At 39.1% G+C, this 18,803-nt stretch overlaps 1 protein-coding gene across 2 annotated transcripts in view; it reads left to right on the top strand.

Moving 5' to 3' along the window:
* Positions 1–18,803, top strand: part of LOC121879961 (receptor-type tyrosine-protein phosphatase U-like) — a 69,789-nt gene that overhangs the window by 5,305 nt on the left and 45,681 nt on the right. For both annotated transcript variants that reach the window (XR_006091472.1, XM_042386814.1), the window contains exons 2-12: positions 760–847; positions 3,781–3,877; positions 4,753–4,831; positions 6,538–6,674; positions 7,791–7,858; positions 8,319–8,483; positions 11,890–12,006; positions 15,087–15,392; positions 16,125–16,256; positions 16,561–16,728; positions 17,467–17,589. Coding sequence is in view for 1 of the 2 variants with exons in the window: in XM_042386814.1 (XP_042242748.1) it covers positions 820–847; positions 3,781–3,877; positions 4,753–4,831; positions 6,538–6,674; positions 7,791–7,858; positions 8,319–8,483; positions 11,890–12,006; positions 15,087–15,392; positions 16,125–16,256; positions 16,561–16,728; positions 17,467–17,589 (1,420 nt within the window). In the remaining variant the exon portion in view is untranslated. The remainder of the gene's footprint in view (positions 1–759; positions 848–3,780; positions 3,878–4,752; positions 4,832–6,537; positions 6,675–7,790; positions 7,859–8,318; positions 8,484–11,889; positions 12,007–15,086; positions 15,393–16,124; positions 16,257–16,560; positions 16,729–17,466; positions 17,590–18,803) is intronic.

The raw sequence follows: 18,803 nt of genomic DNA, 5'->3' as shown, positions 1-18,803 counted from the left end.
GGAAAGCAACTGATGATATTGTCAAATGCAAATAACGTTTTCTTTTTATTGCTACAACTTGCACTAGCTCCTGAAAGCATCTGAACCTGCTCCAAGAGTTGGTCAAGTCTGGTATTTAAAGAGCTCACACTCGATGCCGTCACAACACTCTCTGGCAGGTTGTTCCAAGAGTTCACAACTCTCACTCCGAAAAAGTTTGCCTTCACAGTTTTCTGGACCTGTGGCTTTTTCAATCTTGAGCTGTGACCCCTTGTGGGGCGAGCGTCCGCCAGCTCCAAGTAAGGACACTCGACTGAGGAGTGCCCCTTGAGATGCTTATACACCTCAATTAGGTCGCCCCTTGCCCGTCTGTAGTATAAGCCAGGCTAGTTCAGGCACTCCAATCTCTCAGGACAGTTAAGGTTCCGAAGTGCAGGCACCAGTCTGGTGGCCCTGCTTTGAACATTTTCAACCAACTGACTGTCCGTAGCATATCTCGGGGACCAGAAGGGGCGACAGTACTCCAGATGGGGAAGCACTTCACTCTTGAAGATCGTTACGAGGGACGGACCGTCTAGATATCTGAACGACCTTCTTATAAGACCCAATAATTTATTTGTCTGATTTACCTTCTTCTCGCAATGGCCCGAGAGCTTCAGCTCATTGTTAACATACACACCTAGGTCCTTCTCACATTGTCTCAAATAGTGCAGTTTCTTCATCCCGCTGCATGTGTTACCTTATCTATATGATGCCATATTTTAGTTTGTGTTATAACAGTTGCAGGTGTTAGCAGTGGACGGGTAGAGAGGGTTATGTTCACTGCTGCAGGGACCAGTCATGATCAACTCTCCACTAACCGCTCTGGGTAAGTCAACACATTATCCTGTTAGTGTTGTCACTACTTCAAACTGTTGATGAAGGAGTTATTATGAAGACTAACTATACAATAAGAATGATGATTAATTATGGGGTAATGCTGTTATAAGAACACGGAAGATAGCCGCCCAGGTATGTCAACACACTGCATATACTGTATATATTACTTGTTACTTTTATCCTCTTCACCACTGATCGGGTCGTTAGCCGCTTGGGCTGTCGGTCGGTCACACCTGTTACGCACTGTGGGCAAGTACCTGGGCTTGCACCGGCTCCTGAATATATCTGAACCTGCTCCAGTGTTGGTCAAGTCTGGTCTTGAATTAGCTCACACTCGGTGCCGTCACAACACTGGTATGTTGTTCCACGAGTTCACAATCCTCACACCGAAAAAGTTTGCCCTCACAGTTTTCTGGACTTTGGTTTCTTCAACCTTGAGCTGTGACCCCTTTTGGGGCGAGCGTCCGCCAGCTCCAGGAATGGACCCTCGACTGAGTAGAGCCCCTTGAGATATTTATACACTTCGATTAGGTCACCCCTCGCCCGTTTGTAGTATAAGATAGGTAGTTGCAGGCGCTCTAATCTCTCTGGATAACTGAATTGAAGGCACCATTCTGGTGGCCCTCCTTTGGACATTCTCAATCAACTGACAGTCCCTAGTATATCTCGGGGACGAGACAGGGTGACAGTACTCCAGTCGGGAAAGCACCTAACTCTTGAAGATCATTACGAGGGATAATCTGAACCCACTTCTTGTAAGAACATAATAATGAAGGAAACTGTAGCGGGCCTATTGGCCCATGCTGGGTAGTCCCATTTACACCCAACCCCTATCGCTCGGATATATCCATCCAACCTATGGTTGAAGCTTTCCAGCGTATTCAAGTTAATGATGATATTTGGTAACTTCTTCCACTCGTCCACTACTCTTCCAAACCAGTGTTTACCTATTTCGCGCCCAAATCTAAATTTGTCTAATTTAAAACCATTGTAACGAGTTCGCTCCTGGTTGGATAGTTTGAGTACCTTTGTAATGTCCCCTTTGTTCAGCCCTGACTTCCATTTATACGCCTCTTATCATATCGCCCCTCACTCTACGTCTCTCGAGGGAGTGCAAATTAAGATGCTTATATAATACAGTATACCAAGTATAGAATGTCACAGTATTGTCCATTTAGTTATGAGTCAGTGGAAGTAGTTAGCAGACATTTTAGTTATGGCAGATAGATATATAGATAGATAGACGTTTAATCGGTAAAAGCGTCATACAAGTTTACAGCTGGTTCAGCATGAGACAAGTCAGGTATACAGTATACAGTACATAGACCGTGGGAGTATACAATTTCTTAGGCACCTAGACAGTGCAGGTATACAAACAATAGTAAAAACTAAGAGTGCGTTCACCCCAAGGCCAAACGGACATAATATGACGCAAATTGTCGGAGTGAGTCGAGTCAACAACACATCTTACACTATATTCGAAACACACCAAATCCAATCTTTAAAATTTCTTCCGAGAGGGAAGACCGTGCCCTCTCCCTAGAAAGACAGCGAGTCGTGTATTAGCTAAGATGAAACATCACAATAACCACCGCGGCATCACATATCGTCTCTCTCTGGACAATTTGCGTCAGGATATGTCTGATCCGACTTTAGTGTGAACGGAAATCTTCGGCGTCCGGTTACTACCTCCTGTATTAACACTGGACAAAAAAGGTTATAACTTGAGGCTGTAATCTCTTAGTGTGCACGTGCAGTCTTATGTACACATGTGATTTACTATTTTTGTTTTATCATATTCTCTACTTTTCAGCTTACTAGCTGTTTGGGCGGTTTATCAAGTGTTAGTACAGGAGGAAACCGGGGACCGGGAAACCTATGGTGGTTGGTAGAGGGTCACACTGGATAACACCCGTCTCCGGGCCGAGGCTCGAACCCTTGACATACTAGTATGAGTCATGTGCGTTTCCGCTGCACCACCAACACCCTCTTTAATGTTCTTATAAACTATTATTAAATTAGTAAGGGAATTTTCCAAATGCACCAAACCTTCCTCACGTGATTGCTGGGCATGCACAATAGTTCATGATTGTTGTGATTTTGTTTGTATCATGTTTACGCCTTATCAGCTTACTAACCGTTCTTTTGTTACTACGCTTATTGTCCACTGTTAATACGATTAGGCACATGATACCAGCACCAGTTTGGTGGCCCTCCTTTGTAACTTTTCAATCAATTGGCAGTCTTTGGTGTATCTCGGAGACCAAACAGAATTATAGTACTCCAGGTGAGGAAGCACCACAACTTTTGAAAAGCCTTATGAGAGATAGACCATCTATATGTGTGTAGAATTTTTGTGTAATTGCGTCATATTAGTTTATCAGAAAGCTTTTCCTTCTCACAAGGATCCGAGAAATTCAGTCCATTTTCAACATGGACACCCAGGTCTTACATTAGGATCCTCATGGGGCTTTTCAGAAGAGTGGTGCTCCTCCACTAGGAATACTGTTTAGTCCCTGAGATATGTCCCATTAGAAGTCACAGCATTGAGGGTCACACTGGAAAACACCCTTCTCACTCGGGCTAGGACTTGAAACCAGGACACAGGTTTGAGAGATATGCTCGTAACATCTGCACCACCAACATATTACCGTCATTCAACATCTTTGAGGTAAAAGTTATGAACATAAGTTTGTGATAGAACCAATTATGAGCACCTCAAAGTTAGAACTTGACCAACACTGGCATATGTTCAGGTACTGTATAGTGTGTAACAGAGCACTTACCGAAGAGGATAGTTACGAGTGAGTAGAGTTAGTTAATACAGACCATGTAGTGTAGTATGAGTTAACATGATGAATTGGGGCGAGTCATAATTGATAGTCAGTTTTCCTTGCTTTTCTAACAGATTTTTTTTTTCAGTGATCTTTGTTGTGTCGACCACAGCTGTATGCTCGGCAGACAATAGTTGTCCTCTATTCTCAGATTTTACTTCTGGTAATAACACTTACCAGCACAAGTAAGTAATTCTGTTTATGCTAAACTTATTGTTTGGTGTTTCTGATATAGTATGATGATGTTTAGCTCTACCATTTTGTTTTTTGGTATGTATCGGTAGGATCTCTATTGATGTTTTTGTTTAATATTTAGAATTGAAATCGGGCGAATAAGGAAAAACCTTGTGTGGGTTGACCGAAGTGGAACCTATAATGTAATGGTGTCCGGAAAAAAAAATCACAGAAAAATTAAGAATTTTGGCAAAAAAACATCATGGAGAGATACATTTAAATCAACTGAATAAAATTAGGTTAGGATTGGTTTAGTTAATTACTTTTTTCCTTCAATCATTTGTTTTCATACATTCAAGGTAACATTCCTTTGGAGTGGTTTTGTTTTTCACAACATAAATGATTTCTACACCATATGCTTCCTGCATCTATCTGATTTCTATTTTGAGCACTAAAATAAACAAAGTAGTGAACATTCTAACTCATTCTGTAAAATAATAATAATACTGGGTAATAATAATAATAATAATAATAATAATAATAATAATAATAATACAGGGTAATAATAATAATAATAATAATAATAATAATAATACAGGGTAATAATAATAATAATAATAATAATAATAATAATAATAATAATAATGATAATGATAATAATAATACAGGGTAATAATAATAATAATAATAATAATAATAATAATAATAATAATAATAATAATAATAATAATAATGATGAGCGGTGCAGCTAAGTTTACAACGAACTTGTAATATCTGTCCACTACAATATACTGTATACAGTTGTTTTGTACAGTATATCCTGCCCTCAATAACACCATTAATGTTTGAGTGTTATTCAGAGATTAAGGTTGTATTCTTTCAACAGCTGCTCTGAGTTGTGTCTGGATGAATCACAAGAAAGCAACACTAAGCTCCAGGTGTATGGAACTGAATATTATTCTAAGGTCAGTACAAACACTGTAACACTTCCCTAAAACTCTGTACTGATGCATTGGTCTTTTTATACTTTCACATACTAATTATTGTGTTAATATTGTGGGAGTAAATTTAGTTAAGGTAGAATTTATAGGGGCTCAATTTTATGAACTTTTGATTGCCATTGGCACTCAATCACCAAATCTTTACGTCCTGCCGATGGTCATTAGTTATTACTTTATGAACTGAATGTAGAAGGGCTGAAAAGGAGTTCCAGAGGCTGGTTGCAAGTGAGGTCAAGTCAAACCCAAAGGCTTTGCGGGCCATTGCGAGAAGAAGCTAAATCAAGCAAATACATTATTCGGTCTTATAAGAAGGTCCTTCAGATATCTAGACGGTCCGTCCATCGTAACGATCTTCAAGAGTGAAGTGCTTTCCCATCTGGAGTACTGTCACCCCATCTGGTCCCCGAGATATACTAGGGACTGTCAGTTGACTGAAAAAGTTCAAAGGAGGGCCACCAGACTGGTGCCTGCACATCAGCACCTCAGCTACCCTGAGAGTTTGGAGCGCTTGAACTTGCCTAGCTTATACTGCAAGCGGGCAAGGGACGACATACTTGAGGTGTATAAGCATCTCAGGGACACAACTCAGTCGAGTGTCCTTAGCTGCAGCTGGCGGATGCTCGCCCCACAAGGGGTCACAGCTCAACATTGAAGAACCCACAGGTCCAGAAAACTGTGAGGGCAAACTTTTTCTGAGTGAAGAGTTGTGAACTCTTGGAATAATCTGCCAGAAAGTGTTGTCACGGCACTGAGTGTGAGCTCTTTCAAGACCAGACTTGACCAACACTGGAGCAGGTTCAACTACATTCAGGAGCCGGTGCATGCCCAGTACTTGCCAACAGTGCGTAACAGAGATGTGACCGATCGCCCAAGTGGCTAACGAACCGATCAGCTGGTGAAGAGGCTTGAAGATTCTGACCAGGACAAAGCGGAGACATGGAAAGTTTGCATTCTTCCTTTTGCCAGACTTGGGAATAACAGTTCTTCTCCCACAGTACGAAAGGTGTTTTTCAGCTTGGTAACTACAAGGATGGTTACACTTGGCGCAAATAACTTCTGTGGTTAGAAGACCGTGTTCGTGTAGAATTTCTCATGCTTCTCCGTCTTTACCATAATAATTGCTGTGAAACCTGCAATGATATGGAAGTAATTGAAATCACAGCCATTGCACAAGGGAGATATCTTGGAAATAAATTCAAATCAAGCAGGTGGCAATTGGGGCTTATACTGAGCTGTGATTGGTTAATCCAAAATTATACCTACCAATCAACGTCCAAAGAACAACTGCGCATGCATAATAGCAATCAACAATCGAACACACAAGAGCTCTTGGGCCTTAAAAAAAAAGGACTTTTCCAACAATTTATTGCGATTTTCCCTGAAAGTAATCATTTGCGGAAATAATGCTACAGAAGAAACTAGTCTTAGAATGGCTAAGCTACTGATTCAAAAACTTAAAATCTTAAAATTTGCTGGATGACCGAAACATTAATAATATCCTAACCTAATTTAACCGAACCATCGACATTATTTTAACTTAAACCTATTCTAACACCCTAAATATAAGTTAATACAGTTTAGAGTAGACTGTACCCAGTTATGAAGTGGTTGGGATATAATTTGAATTGTTAAACCATATAAGTAATTGTACTCCTCTTCTTTTCTTGCAGACATCTGATGTTTGCCAGGCTGCCGTCCATGCAGGCGCTGTTGGTCCACAGGGTGGGGAGGTCACCTTTACCCAAGACAATACCAACCATGACAGACGGGGCACTATCAGAAATCGCATTATTTCCAAGTCATGGTTGTAAGTATTCTATGTGTCTGTCTGTGTTGATCTATATAAAAAAATCAGTACAGTGTCTTAATGTCTGTTTGTCTCAGTCTACCTCTCTCTATTTACCTTTACCACTCTCTTACTCAGTGTATGTATTGTCTATCTATATACAATATGTATGTGCAAGAACAATACGGTATACTGTATGTAGTATAGAATTTTGAATCTGGCTCAATTTTTCTCTCCCTCTATGTATTTGTCAGTCTTGATATTGACCCTCTGTAATATTGACCAGAAGTTGTGGCGGTTGAGTGGATACAGCACTCGCCTCATGTTCCAAGGGTCGGTGGTTTTATTCACGGGCAATCCCAATTCACCCAGCTGTGAAAGGATTCTTGGTTTACAACTTGGGAAAGTGTATGTGGTCTAGTGCAGTACTGGCCATGCTGTCACTGGAGCAGGTTCAGGTACATTCAGGAGCCGGTACATGCCCAGTACTTGCCAACAGTGCGTAACAGAGACGTGACCATCGCCCAAGCGGCTAACGAGCCGATCAGTGGCGAAGAGGATAAAAGCAATAAGTCCATATAGCACGCGGACTTCCGCATATAAACAATGCCTCACTAGTCGAGAATCGAACCCTGGATCTCCGCATGTATATAGGGATCACTACCACCGTACCAATGGACAACAAAAACAATCTTAGGCTCTTTTGGGAGATGTATGTTGCTTAAGAATGAAGACAAATGAACGGGCTTCGTGTGAAATAAAACAAACCCTACGATTGCTTTTGTTATAGTGCACGGTGGTAGTGATTCCTGTTCACATGCTAGAGGTCCAAGGTTCGATTCCCGACTAATGAGGCATTGTTTGTACAGTACTGTACAGTATATGGAAATCCACATGCTATATGGACATGATACATACACACACACACACACACACACATATATATATATATATATATATATATATATATATATATATATATATATATATATATATATATATATATATATATATATATATATATATATATATATATATATATATATATATATATATACTTTAGTGTGTTTATTAAATAATAGGATAACATTTTTCTTTAAATCAGATCTCATGTCAAGAATAAATACTGTTTTACAGAAATGAGGGAATCAGCAATCCTACAACTTTCAAGTTCTTAAATTTTACTCCAGTCATAGATAAAGAAGGTAAGACTAACCTCTTGTTATACTTTAATTTATCATATCACCATTTATAAGTTTATTCTGCGTCCAGGTGGTTGGTCTGTTCTTTGCTATTTTGTTATAAACTTTATTTTCTCAGTGTTAGTACAGGAGGTAACTAGTGGAAAACAGGTAAGTGGCTATATGGTGCCACAGAAAAATGTGTTGTTATAAATGAGAATTTTTCTATGGAAAACAATTAAGTGGGTCTTCATTTGTGAGTTTATTTAATACATAAATGTCATAGAGTATAATTTTGTCACATGTTTATTGTATTCTTATTTTTTATACATGTTCACTTTCACCAGATTTTTACAAAGTTAAACAGTCTTGAGTGTTTAATGGGTTAAAACTTCACTCCTGGCTATGTGATCCATATACTTTACTGTACAATATTCTCTACTGTATTTTACCATGACCTTATTCTATCATATACTCTCAACAGACCTGGATGGGGATGTGGTGATCATTCATGATTCATACAGTAAATCTTGGACTGGGCGCAAGATGAATCTTGTCTGCCTTACTGACAATACCACTAGAATACTTGTTAAAACTGATATAACAAGTTGGAAATATAGAAAGTCTGATGTTAAAGTTACTATCTTAAGTAAGTAATGTATGACTGAATTGTAAGTACAGTAGTTTCCATCATCCTATCTCTTCAATGTTTGATTATTTTTTTTAATATATCTTATTCTTCTACTTATTTTTCTTTCAGATGATCTCAACAAGTATTAGTTGAGAAGATGATACAAAATGATTAAGAGTACTGTACATGGAATAGTTTAATGCTTATGACAAGGATGTAAGGGAACTATAGGTAGTAGTAGTGTTAAAAAAAATGACTCAAAAAACCAATAGAAGCAAAAGCACAAAGTGTAGTTGAAGAGTAGAGGTGACACAAGTGGAAATAGATATACAGCAGCATGAAGAGTATGAGAGTGAATTGTCGTGGGGGAATTTAACTATGGCGACATCAACTGGAGAAATGAATCCACGCCAATTGACCTTAATAACCCCGCTACTTTTCTTGTAGAAACACTGAGAGACCATTTTCTTTTCCAACATGTTAAAGATCAGACTCAGTACAGAGGGGAACAAACACCTAAACCGCTGGATATCTTCATAGTTAACGAGGATGATATGGTGACCAAATTGGAACATTTCGCCTCCATTTGCACCAGTCACCACGTAACGCTGTCCTTCAGTTTTAACTGTAACTGTAGTATTTGGTTCATGATAAGAACAGTCTAAGTTTAAAATATTACAACGGCATTTACGACAGGATGAGGGAGGAGATGAGGGGTATTCACTGGCTAGACTCGCTATGATATAAGAATGCAGACACTACGTTGAATATCATAAACGGTAGAGTGAACCATTTAATCAATAAATTTATACCCAGGACCAAACCCAGCGGCTCCAGGAATACATGGAGACCGTTACCCATGAACCATGCGGTGGTTGATGAAGTAAAAAAAAAAAATATATGAAATTTGAGACATGGGTTGAGACAAAGAACGAGCAGAACAGGAGGATGTATGCAAGATCCAGGAACCAAGCAGAGTCAGAGTGTAGATGGGCTGAAAAAAGTTAAATGGTGGATTGCAAGCAAAATCCTGTCAATCCCAAAGGCCTTTCTACCATTATGCAAAATCGAAATTAAAAGAGCGTGTGGGCAAATCGAATCCGAGGCATGAAGATGGTAGTTATGCAGATTTAGACCAGGACAAGGCAATGAATAAATTCTTTTCCTTGGTGTTCACAAGAGAGGATGCGAACAACCTTCCTGTTTTTGAGGAAAGGTGGTTCGACACAGTGCTGACCCACATTATGTTCTCAGAAGAGGGTGTGAGAAATAAATTGTCAAAGCTAAAGGTTCATAAGAGTCTCGGCCCTGACAGAGTGCATCCCAGAGTGCTGAGAGACTTGCGCAATGAGTCTTCTGAGCCCCTTAAGATCCTGTTCTGTAAATGCCAGGATGAGCATAATTTCCCCAGTGTTTGGAAAACGGCTAATGTGAATCCTCTATACAAGCAGGGCAATCATCACTCCTCAAATAGTTATAGACCACTGAGCCTGACCAGCATAGTGTGTAAAGTACTAGAGAGCATTTTATGAGATGCGATGATGGAACATCAACTACTAAACAGCCTTCTAAAGGACTGCCAACATGGTTTTATGCCGGGATGCTCCTACTTGACACAGGGAGGGAGTAAGTCTTGGGGCACACGTTGTGGGGCGCTGACTGAGGAGCTCTGCTACACCTTTACCCCATGCTAGTTAGACCCAAACTTGATTATTGGTGTGAAGTGTTCTCAGCCACTGAGATTAGACTCAAGACACTGAATTCTATTCATCATGCTGGTGTGCACCAGGCGACCGGTGCCTCCAGGTCTTTGCCAACCCCAATTCTACTAATTGATGCTGATGAGCCACCTCTTGATCTTCGATGTCAGTATCTCCAGGTCCACCACCTTCCACAGTCTGTAACCAACACTTATTTAATTGAAGTGACTATATCCCCACACTACACTCAGCATCCAAGCCTCCCATGATCTTTTGGCTTCAGGGTAAGGGAGGCTGTGAGTATTCTTTGCCTTCCCCGTGTTTGGATATGCTCCATGCAGTTCCCAAGTGCCACTCCGTCGATTCTCCCTGAAGTTGAAGTTTGTCAGTATTTTAACTAGAGGTTAGTGTGAGAGGGGACCTCCTCTCCTTTGTGGAGGAAGCCAGTTTTCTATACAAGCTTTGAGTTTTATCTATTAATGTTTAAAATATTTTTTACAGAGGTTCTGTTATTTGTTACTTTTCTTTTTTATCTTGCATTATTTAATTTTAGTCTTTCAAGCCTTTATATTAATTTGGTGACATGTGACCTAAGCTGTTGCATTGCCAGGGATGTAATTAATTACATCCCTGGCAATGCAACAGCTGTGGAACAACCGTGCCCATAGTTTAAGCAACTGTCGGTGGTTTTAAGTGAAATAATTATGAAGAAACTACACAGATGCTGCAAAATAAAGAATACTATCTGGACTTCACTACAAATAGTGAACTTCACAGGCAAACTTAATACAGAAAGTATTTATGTACCATATGGGAAAAAAAATTATCATGAAGACAATTAAAAATATAAATGTAGAAACTGGCTAAACTTTGCACACTAAGAAATTAGACACAAAATAATAAATCAAAATGCAACCAGGAATGTGAAAAACCATACATTTTTACTGGTATGCTAAATCACATGCACTCTACCCAACTAGATCCAGCCAGACCCATGTGACCTCACCCACGCTCTAGTGCTTATTTTTGTTAATCAGTATTGTATATCGAGAATTCTTATTGCTTGCCGTGCAATAATGTCAAAAAGGCCAACTGATATGCCAGTGATTTTCGAAAGAGATCATAATTCTATTCCATATGGTTTTCTGCTGTTGAGTTTCCTTTTCATTCACTTTTTTTTTTATCACAGCCAGCCAGCCTTACACATAGACAGGGCATTACTCTTAGTTATTTTTTTTTATTCTAATATTCTAGCCATATTTAAACTTTCATTCTCTTGAAAAAAAAATTAACTCTTTTGTCTTGCTATTTTTTTTACAAACTAATTATGAAAGAAAAAAGAAACTGTACCGTGTAGTATTAAATGAGGATAAATAAGAATGTGTGAAAGTGAAAATTTGGCAAAGGATCGGTCAAAACCACATTTCTTTCGAACTACTGAAGGAATGGTGTTTAGACTAGCAGCATTGATAGGGTTAAAATTGAGTGAAGTTATAATTTAACAGTGAACACTAACTGGAGGGTGACTAGTGGAGAGGTATTGGAGTGATGATGCTTGAAGCTGAATCAAGAATGGAGTTCTTAGTAAACATAGAGACAAGTTCATTTCCTGAGGCTGTTTTGGCAGTGGTGAGTCGGGTTTAGTTAGAGGTGGAAAAATAGTATTAGCTTAATGGTATTAGATTTAGACTTTGGTGATATTCATGTGTGTGTATTTGTTTTAGGATCTGCGCAACAGGGTGCTTCCCTGTCTGCAAGAAAATCACAAAATATTCGAGCTGTCAGATGCCTTGGAAGAACTGCAGCTACAGATGTCCTGACTGTCATACAAGCTAAATACCGTAAGTTAATATTTATGGCTGGTTCAGTATGGATTTAAATGTAGGAGGTTTTTCTCAATTCAGTAAATGGGGCTTTTGTTTAGTTGTCATGGTAGTGTGACAGTGCATTTTAAGTCGGTCTACATTTCACCCGTGTGACTGGACAGCTTTTGAGACTGTTCTGCAGTGATTCTCAAGGTAAATGAATTGAATATTAATGTATTGTATTAACTAAGTAGCAGATGGTTGGTATGTACTATACAAGGTAAGATCCACTTAAGATTAATATGTTACAGTGAGTTAGTCACAAGTGGGAGTACAGTAAAAAAGGCGGTGGAAAAATAAGTGGAAAAATCTTACACTGCACACCCGACTGACCATGGCTGACACCTGTGACACATACCTATACTGTAATAGTACTTTTAAATATTACAAAAATTGTGATACACAAGTACAGGGTATATCATAATATTTTGATATTTCAAAATTTTACCAAATATCATGAAATTTTTAATAAATATTTCGTAACAGCAAAACATTACGAATTATACGTGATTTCAAATTTGAGGGATACAAATTATGGAGGTTTTACTGTACAGGCATCCCTCGGGTTATGGAAGGGTTCCGTTCCTGAAAATCTATCCGCATCATGAAATTCTGTATCAAAAAAACATTTTTCCCATTGACTCCCATTATATAAGATGAGATGTGTTCCGACGGAAATTTATTGTGGCCCAAAAACATAACACAAGCACATAAAGAATGAAAATATATACATATAATGATTCATTCATTATGTAACATGACAATAAATGCACATACAGGAATTTAACTCAGCAGAAATGATGTTGAGTGCTGGATGAGGTGAGGTGGTGCGATCAGAGTTACTGGGAGTTACTTCCTTAAAACACCAAGTTTAATGTCCAACATAATTCCTTTATGGAATCTTGTAACACCACTGCTTTCTCTTAAGCTTGATTGTCTTTTTCCATTCACCTTGAATTAAGGTAAAGAGACACATGACTGAACACAAAGTGGGGAAAGAATTCAAACTGACCAGCACCATTGTGGTGGTGGCTGCTGTTAGCTGGGAAGGTGAACTGTTCTCCAACTGTCTTGTAGGCACCAGCAGAATCCACACAAAATAAATTCTATAATTTCGGTGAATTTCTTTGTACTGTAATACTTTTTTTTTTTTTACTTACATTTTTATCCTCTACACCACTGATCAGCTCGTTGTCACGTCTGTTATGCACTGTTGGCAAGTACTTTTATCTTCTTTGTCACTGATCAGCTCATTAGCCGCTTGGGCTACTCGTTAGCTGCATGCACTGGCTCCTGAATGTATCTGAACCTGCTCAAGTGCTTGTCCAGTCTGGTCATGAAAGAACTCACACTCGGTGCCGTCACTGCACTCTGGCAGATTGTTCCAAGAGTTCACAACTGTCACTCCGAAAAGTTTGCCCTCACAATTTTTTGGGCTTGCAGCTTCTTCAGCCTTGAGCTGTGACCCCTTGTGATAACAGCATCCACCACCTCCAGGTAAGGACACTAGACTGAGTAGTGCCCTTTGAGATGCTTATACACCTCAATTGGGTCCCTCCTTGCCCGTCTGTAGTATAAGCTAGGAAAGTTCAGGTGCTCCAATCTCTCAGGGTAGCTGAGGTGCCGTAGTGCAGGCACCAGTCTGATGGCCCTCCTTTGAACATTTTCAATCAACTGGCAGTCCCTAGTATATCTCAGGGACCAGACAGGTTGACATTACTCCAGATGAGGAAGCACTTCACTCTTGAGGATCGTTACGTCTATATATCTGAACGACCTACTACTTAGTCGAGTGTCCTTACTTGGAGCTGGCGGACGCTCGCCCCACAAGGGGTCACAGCTCAAGATTGAAGAAGCCGCAAGTCCAGAAAACTGTGAGGGCAAACTTTTTCGGAGTGATAGTTGCGAACTCTTGGAACAATTTACCAGAAAGAGTTGTGATGGCACCGAGTGTGAGCTCTTACAAGACCAGACTAAACCAACACTGGAGCAGGTTCAGGTACATTCAGGAGCCAGTGCATGCCCAGTACTTGCCAACAGTGCGTAACAGAGACGTGACCGACCGCCCAAGCGGCTAACGAGCCGATCTTTTGGTGAAGAGGATAAAAGATTAGGAAAAGTAATCAGAGATGTGACCAATCGCCCAAGCAGCTAACGAGCCGATCAGTGGTGAAGAAGATAAAAGTTAGTAAAAGTAAAGATGCTGGGACAAGACTGGGGTCATTGTTGTAGACCGTGTAACACTGTGAAATTTGACGGCTAGGGCCCCACCACCACACGCAACCATTGATTTCTCTGTAAAATCAGCCAAACTACAGCCTCACACCACCCTTGACAACGTCCACCCAGTCCTTCTCAGTTTGATGGATGTGAAAGAGGGGAAGAGAGAGATGATGATGATGTATGTACAATATATTGGATATGGCACCATGTGAGAGGGAAGAGTCAGTCAACCTGCGACCAGCACCCAGTAAACATGATTTAACATGCGCCCTTTATTATCTGGTGTCTTATTGCCATAACATACTTTTGCCTGTAAACTGTTTCATCAATAAATGACTAACATCATAAGTGTTTTATGGAGACCCGAACATAATATCAAGTTTTTATTTAGACATATTGAAAAGGTAGGTAATACAGTAGTAATAAGGGACTTACAGGCTCTTGTTTGTTTCATATGGTGGCAGATAGAAAAAACACTTTCTTTAAACAACAGCATAAAAATGCTCAATGTTTTGATTAATGCTAACCACAATGAACATTATTTGTAATTAGTAGAGCAATGGAAAAAATGAATCTCCTTAGTTAAGAAAATACCCAGGATTAGCTGTTAAGTATTGTACCCTGCAATTACCCCACTCACTGAACTTGGCAAAGTTATAGGAATAAGTCTTATTAAGTCATCAGTCAGATATTTGTTTATGCATCATTTCTTAAAATCCATTTCCAGTGACTTCATAAAATTTGGTACAGTATTGTACATTATATAAGTTATCATGATAAAGGCACTTGGAGTTATATATTATTATTATTCATAAATTATGTCTATCTTGCAGAAACTTATGTGGCAGATACAAGCACCATCCGTGCCAGCCGTGGAGACTACTTACAAGTCCCCATCAAGAAAGTGGACAAAAACTCTCTCGACAAGGTGTTTCTCCGCAGACTTCCAGATGATTGGTCCCATAATAATGACAGTTATGGCAATTACTCGTTACCACTGATCTTTAATAGAGTGTTGCCTGGCGATGCTGGCATATACATTGTAGGCAATTGCCAAGAATGTGCATCTAACCCAAAACAGTTTAAAGAAATGAAGGATCTCTATACTGATAGTGCATATTTTCATCTGATTGTTCGTGGTAAGTTTTTAAGTTTGCCTTTAGTGTTTATGAAATTCTTGGAAAGTTATAAAGTAATCTGCTTTGCCGGGAAGAAGAGTACGAAGTTGTGTATGAACATTTCTGATAAATACAGTACTTTACTGAAAAACAGTAATTATACCTGTGCACATAATTTTATGTGAACTTAATAATTTTACATTTACTGTACTCTTACTTCGATTTGGTTCATGACTAAAATAACTATTTACCATGAAACGTTTTCACAGGCTGGTCAATCTCAAATACGGGTGAAGCGAAACCAATGAGTAAAATAACTTGATATAATTAAGTTGATCAATTCACAATGCATTCTAGCAACAATGACACAATAATACCTGACACCTACCACAAGCTAGAATTCCCCTCATTCTTTGACTGTAGTTCTGGTGAATGTTAATTTTTGTGCAAGTTTTCTGATTATGGTAGGTTATTTTGGCCAAAAATTTTAGTACAAGTTATTGAAGTAGAACGAAAGACTATGAGGAAAATTCCTTGATAACTCGGAATGGTTAGAGACCCATATATGCCGAGTTATCAAGGGTTTACTTTAGCACCAAAAACTCAATGCCAAGCTTAAAAAGCATTACTCTTAACAGCTTCTTTAATATTTACAATAATTTTTATTACATAAAAGTTTTCCATTTAAGATAAAATTCTTTATTGTATACACAATTCAATAGTAAGAATTTTTGTAATGATATTTTGTGACAGATTGTGAGTCTGAATATTATGGGGCCAACTGTCAGTCTCGGTGTCCAGATTGTGAGAATGGTGGCATATGTCATGCAGTGACTGGATCCTGTGTGTGTCCTCCAGGCTTCCATGGCCCTACTTGCCAGAAAGGTAACTAATACCTTTACTTGTATGAGAATCTTCCAGGCCTTCATGGTCCTACCTCTGTAGGTCACTTGCTTTTGTATTGATTCCTTACAGTATTAACAAACAAATGAAGATTGGGACTCACAGACCTGGTGCTTTCTCTCAGAATTAATATCAGTATTGTTCTGTAATTATCATATTATAATACTTTATCTCCCAATGCAATATGATCTTGCATATTTTTGTGAGTAATGCTTGGTATTTATAGATTTTTTTTTTCATTGCATGGGATGTCAGAAGGTGCACCATGATGTATGTCTTTTCACAGCTTGTGGCCATGACTTGTTTGGGAGTCGATGTCAATTGCATTGTAACAAGATCACCCTTGGATTTAGTCCTGAAAGCGAGGAACACTGTCTGGGCTTGAGGATCTGTGTACCAGAACCTTATGGCTGTTCCTGTGCTCCAGGATATATGGGTCCCTTCTGTGATAAGAGTAATGTTCTTTTTATGATTTTGTTATTCTTTATAGTAAAGTGTATTTCAGACGAAGTACAGTATACTCTCGATTTAACGGAATCCTATGTAATGAACTCTCAATTTAGCGGAAAGAATTTTTTCCGTTATTTTACACTCGATTTAGTGAACGAGTTCTCTAAATTGAGATTAATTCCGTTAAAACGCTCACACCTACGAAGACACCTCAGACATATCATATGTAAATCATATGTACATAGAAACATTAGAAACATTATTCATGGCTTACCTTAGACTAGGGGGTTTGGCATTTATTTAAAAATTTTATTATAATTTCCAAACATTTTTCCAATTTATAGCTTCACTCTTTTGACTTTCTACCCCCACACCATTTCATTTTTGAGACTTCTGAGGGACTTTCAGTATGATGTCAAAACACAGTAGTTAGTTGACCGAGATTTAGACTTTGAGGTAGTAGTAAACAACACACACAGTGGCAGCAGGACGCAGACTCAGTGGATGCAAACAAACCCTATGCACGAAGCGGTGCATTTGGCACAGAATTTAATGGAATCACGCTCGATTTAGTGGAAATTTCAATTTTATGGAAAGGGGTGGCCCGAATTAGTTTGTTAAATCGAGAAAATGCTGTAATTTAAATAATTATTTTCTGCATAGAATAATCTTTTGCATCTGCACATACTAGCACACTGTGTACCTTTTTACTTTTACTTATTTTGTTCTTATTCATTATCAGAATGTACAGAGGGAAGGTATGGTGCTGATTGCTCCCAGGGTTGCGAGTACTGCAGTGACAACCTCTGTGACAAAACCAGTGGTAAATGCTCAAGTGGTTGCTTAATGGATATTCCTTGTGCAGGTATGAAATGAGTTGTCAAAATCTTCAGTATTCTCTGTCATTCCTCTTTCTTCCTTAAACATTATCAATGATTCCCACTCCAGTAGGGTCATGTGGTGAGCAGGGTGATAAGTGCAATTAGTAGGTAGTAGGCAGCTACCAAACAAGGAGGCACTACCGCCTGGGAAGATATTGGAAGCATAATGTATTGTCTAATAGTAGACCCTGCTGCTATATGTGACCAAGTCCCAGGCTGCTGATCTGACTTTCTGCCTCATTTACACACAATTGCAGGGTCTCAATTGTTTCTCTTACTATTGACAACACAACATACATATATCGTTTCTCACTTTTGTTCTTTTTTCATTACAAAGACATCCTGCCCTGAGGAAGAATATAGGCTTAAGTGTTGGAGCTGATGTAACTAGGAATTAGACCCTGCAAGATGTTGGAGCCCCAATATCATAGAGTTTATCAGAAACTTTCCTTAAGAAGGCGTCATGATTGGTTCTTTAAGGTCTCGGATTTTAGTGTGTTTGTGGATGGAGTTGGTTGTCATATTTTTATTGGGAACAGATTGGATAGATACAGCTCACAATACATATAACTGTCCTGGTGGCACCTCTTAACCCAGCATTTACTATGGAGGGGAGAATGACATGCAGTCCTGTCCTTCAATTGTAGTTGACCAAAAAAACTCTGATTGGGGAAAAGCTGTTCAAGGATTTCAACACTGTACAGTACATACAGAATAGTATACCTCTCATGCCTCTTTTATAAGTTGTAGAGGTTGAGAACATGGAGGAAGAATCAGTAATCCAAAATATTGGTATGGTTAGTCCATAAATACACTCTGTAAAAGCTCTTATGATTCAGGAGTCTTGCGGAAACTGTGCTTGTTGGGAACTATAGAGAACGGTAGAACTTAAGGTGAGGGCCCACCAGCTGTTTGTTTCGAAAAAAAAGTCCATATTTCTCTTTTATTGAGGAGTTAACCTGTTATCTTACTGACTTGGCCTGTAATTTCTGCAGTGTGTGGTGTGAATTTTGTGTCATAAGTTATGGTGATTCCTAGATCAAGGCAGGAGTTCCACTAAAGAATTTAGCTATCATTAACCGCTTTGTATGATGCCTGGTCAGGATCATGCTTATACTGCACCATCTCGGACTTGCACCTAACACCACGTTCTTCTCGGAGGCTCATAAGTACAGAAAATCCATCTGTATGATTACCA

The sequence above is a fragment of the Homarus americanus genome, unplaced genomic scaffold, assembly GCF_018991925.1.
Source record: "Homarus americanus isolate GMGI-L3 unplaced genomic scaffold, GMGI_Hamer_2.0 scaffold50564, whole genome shotgun sequence".
NCBI lineage: Eukaryota > Metazoa > Arthropoda > Malacostraca > Decapoda > Nephropidae > Homarus > Homarus americanus.
This window is presented reverse-complemented; position numbering and strand designations above follow the sequence as displayed.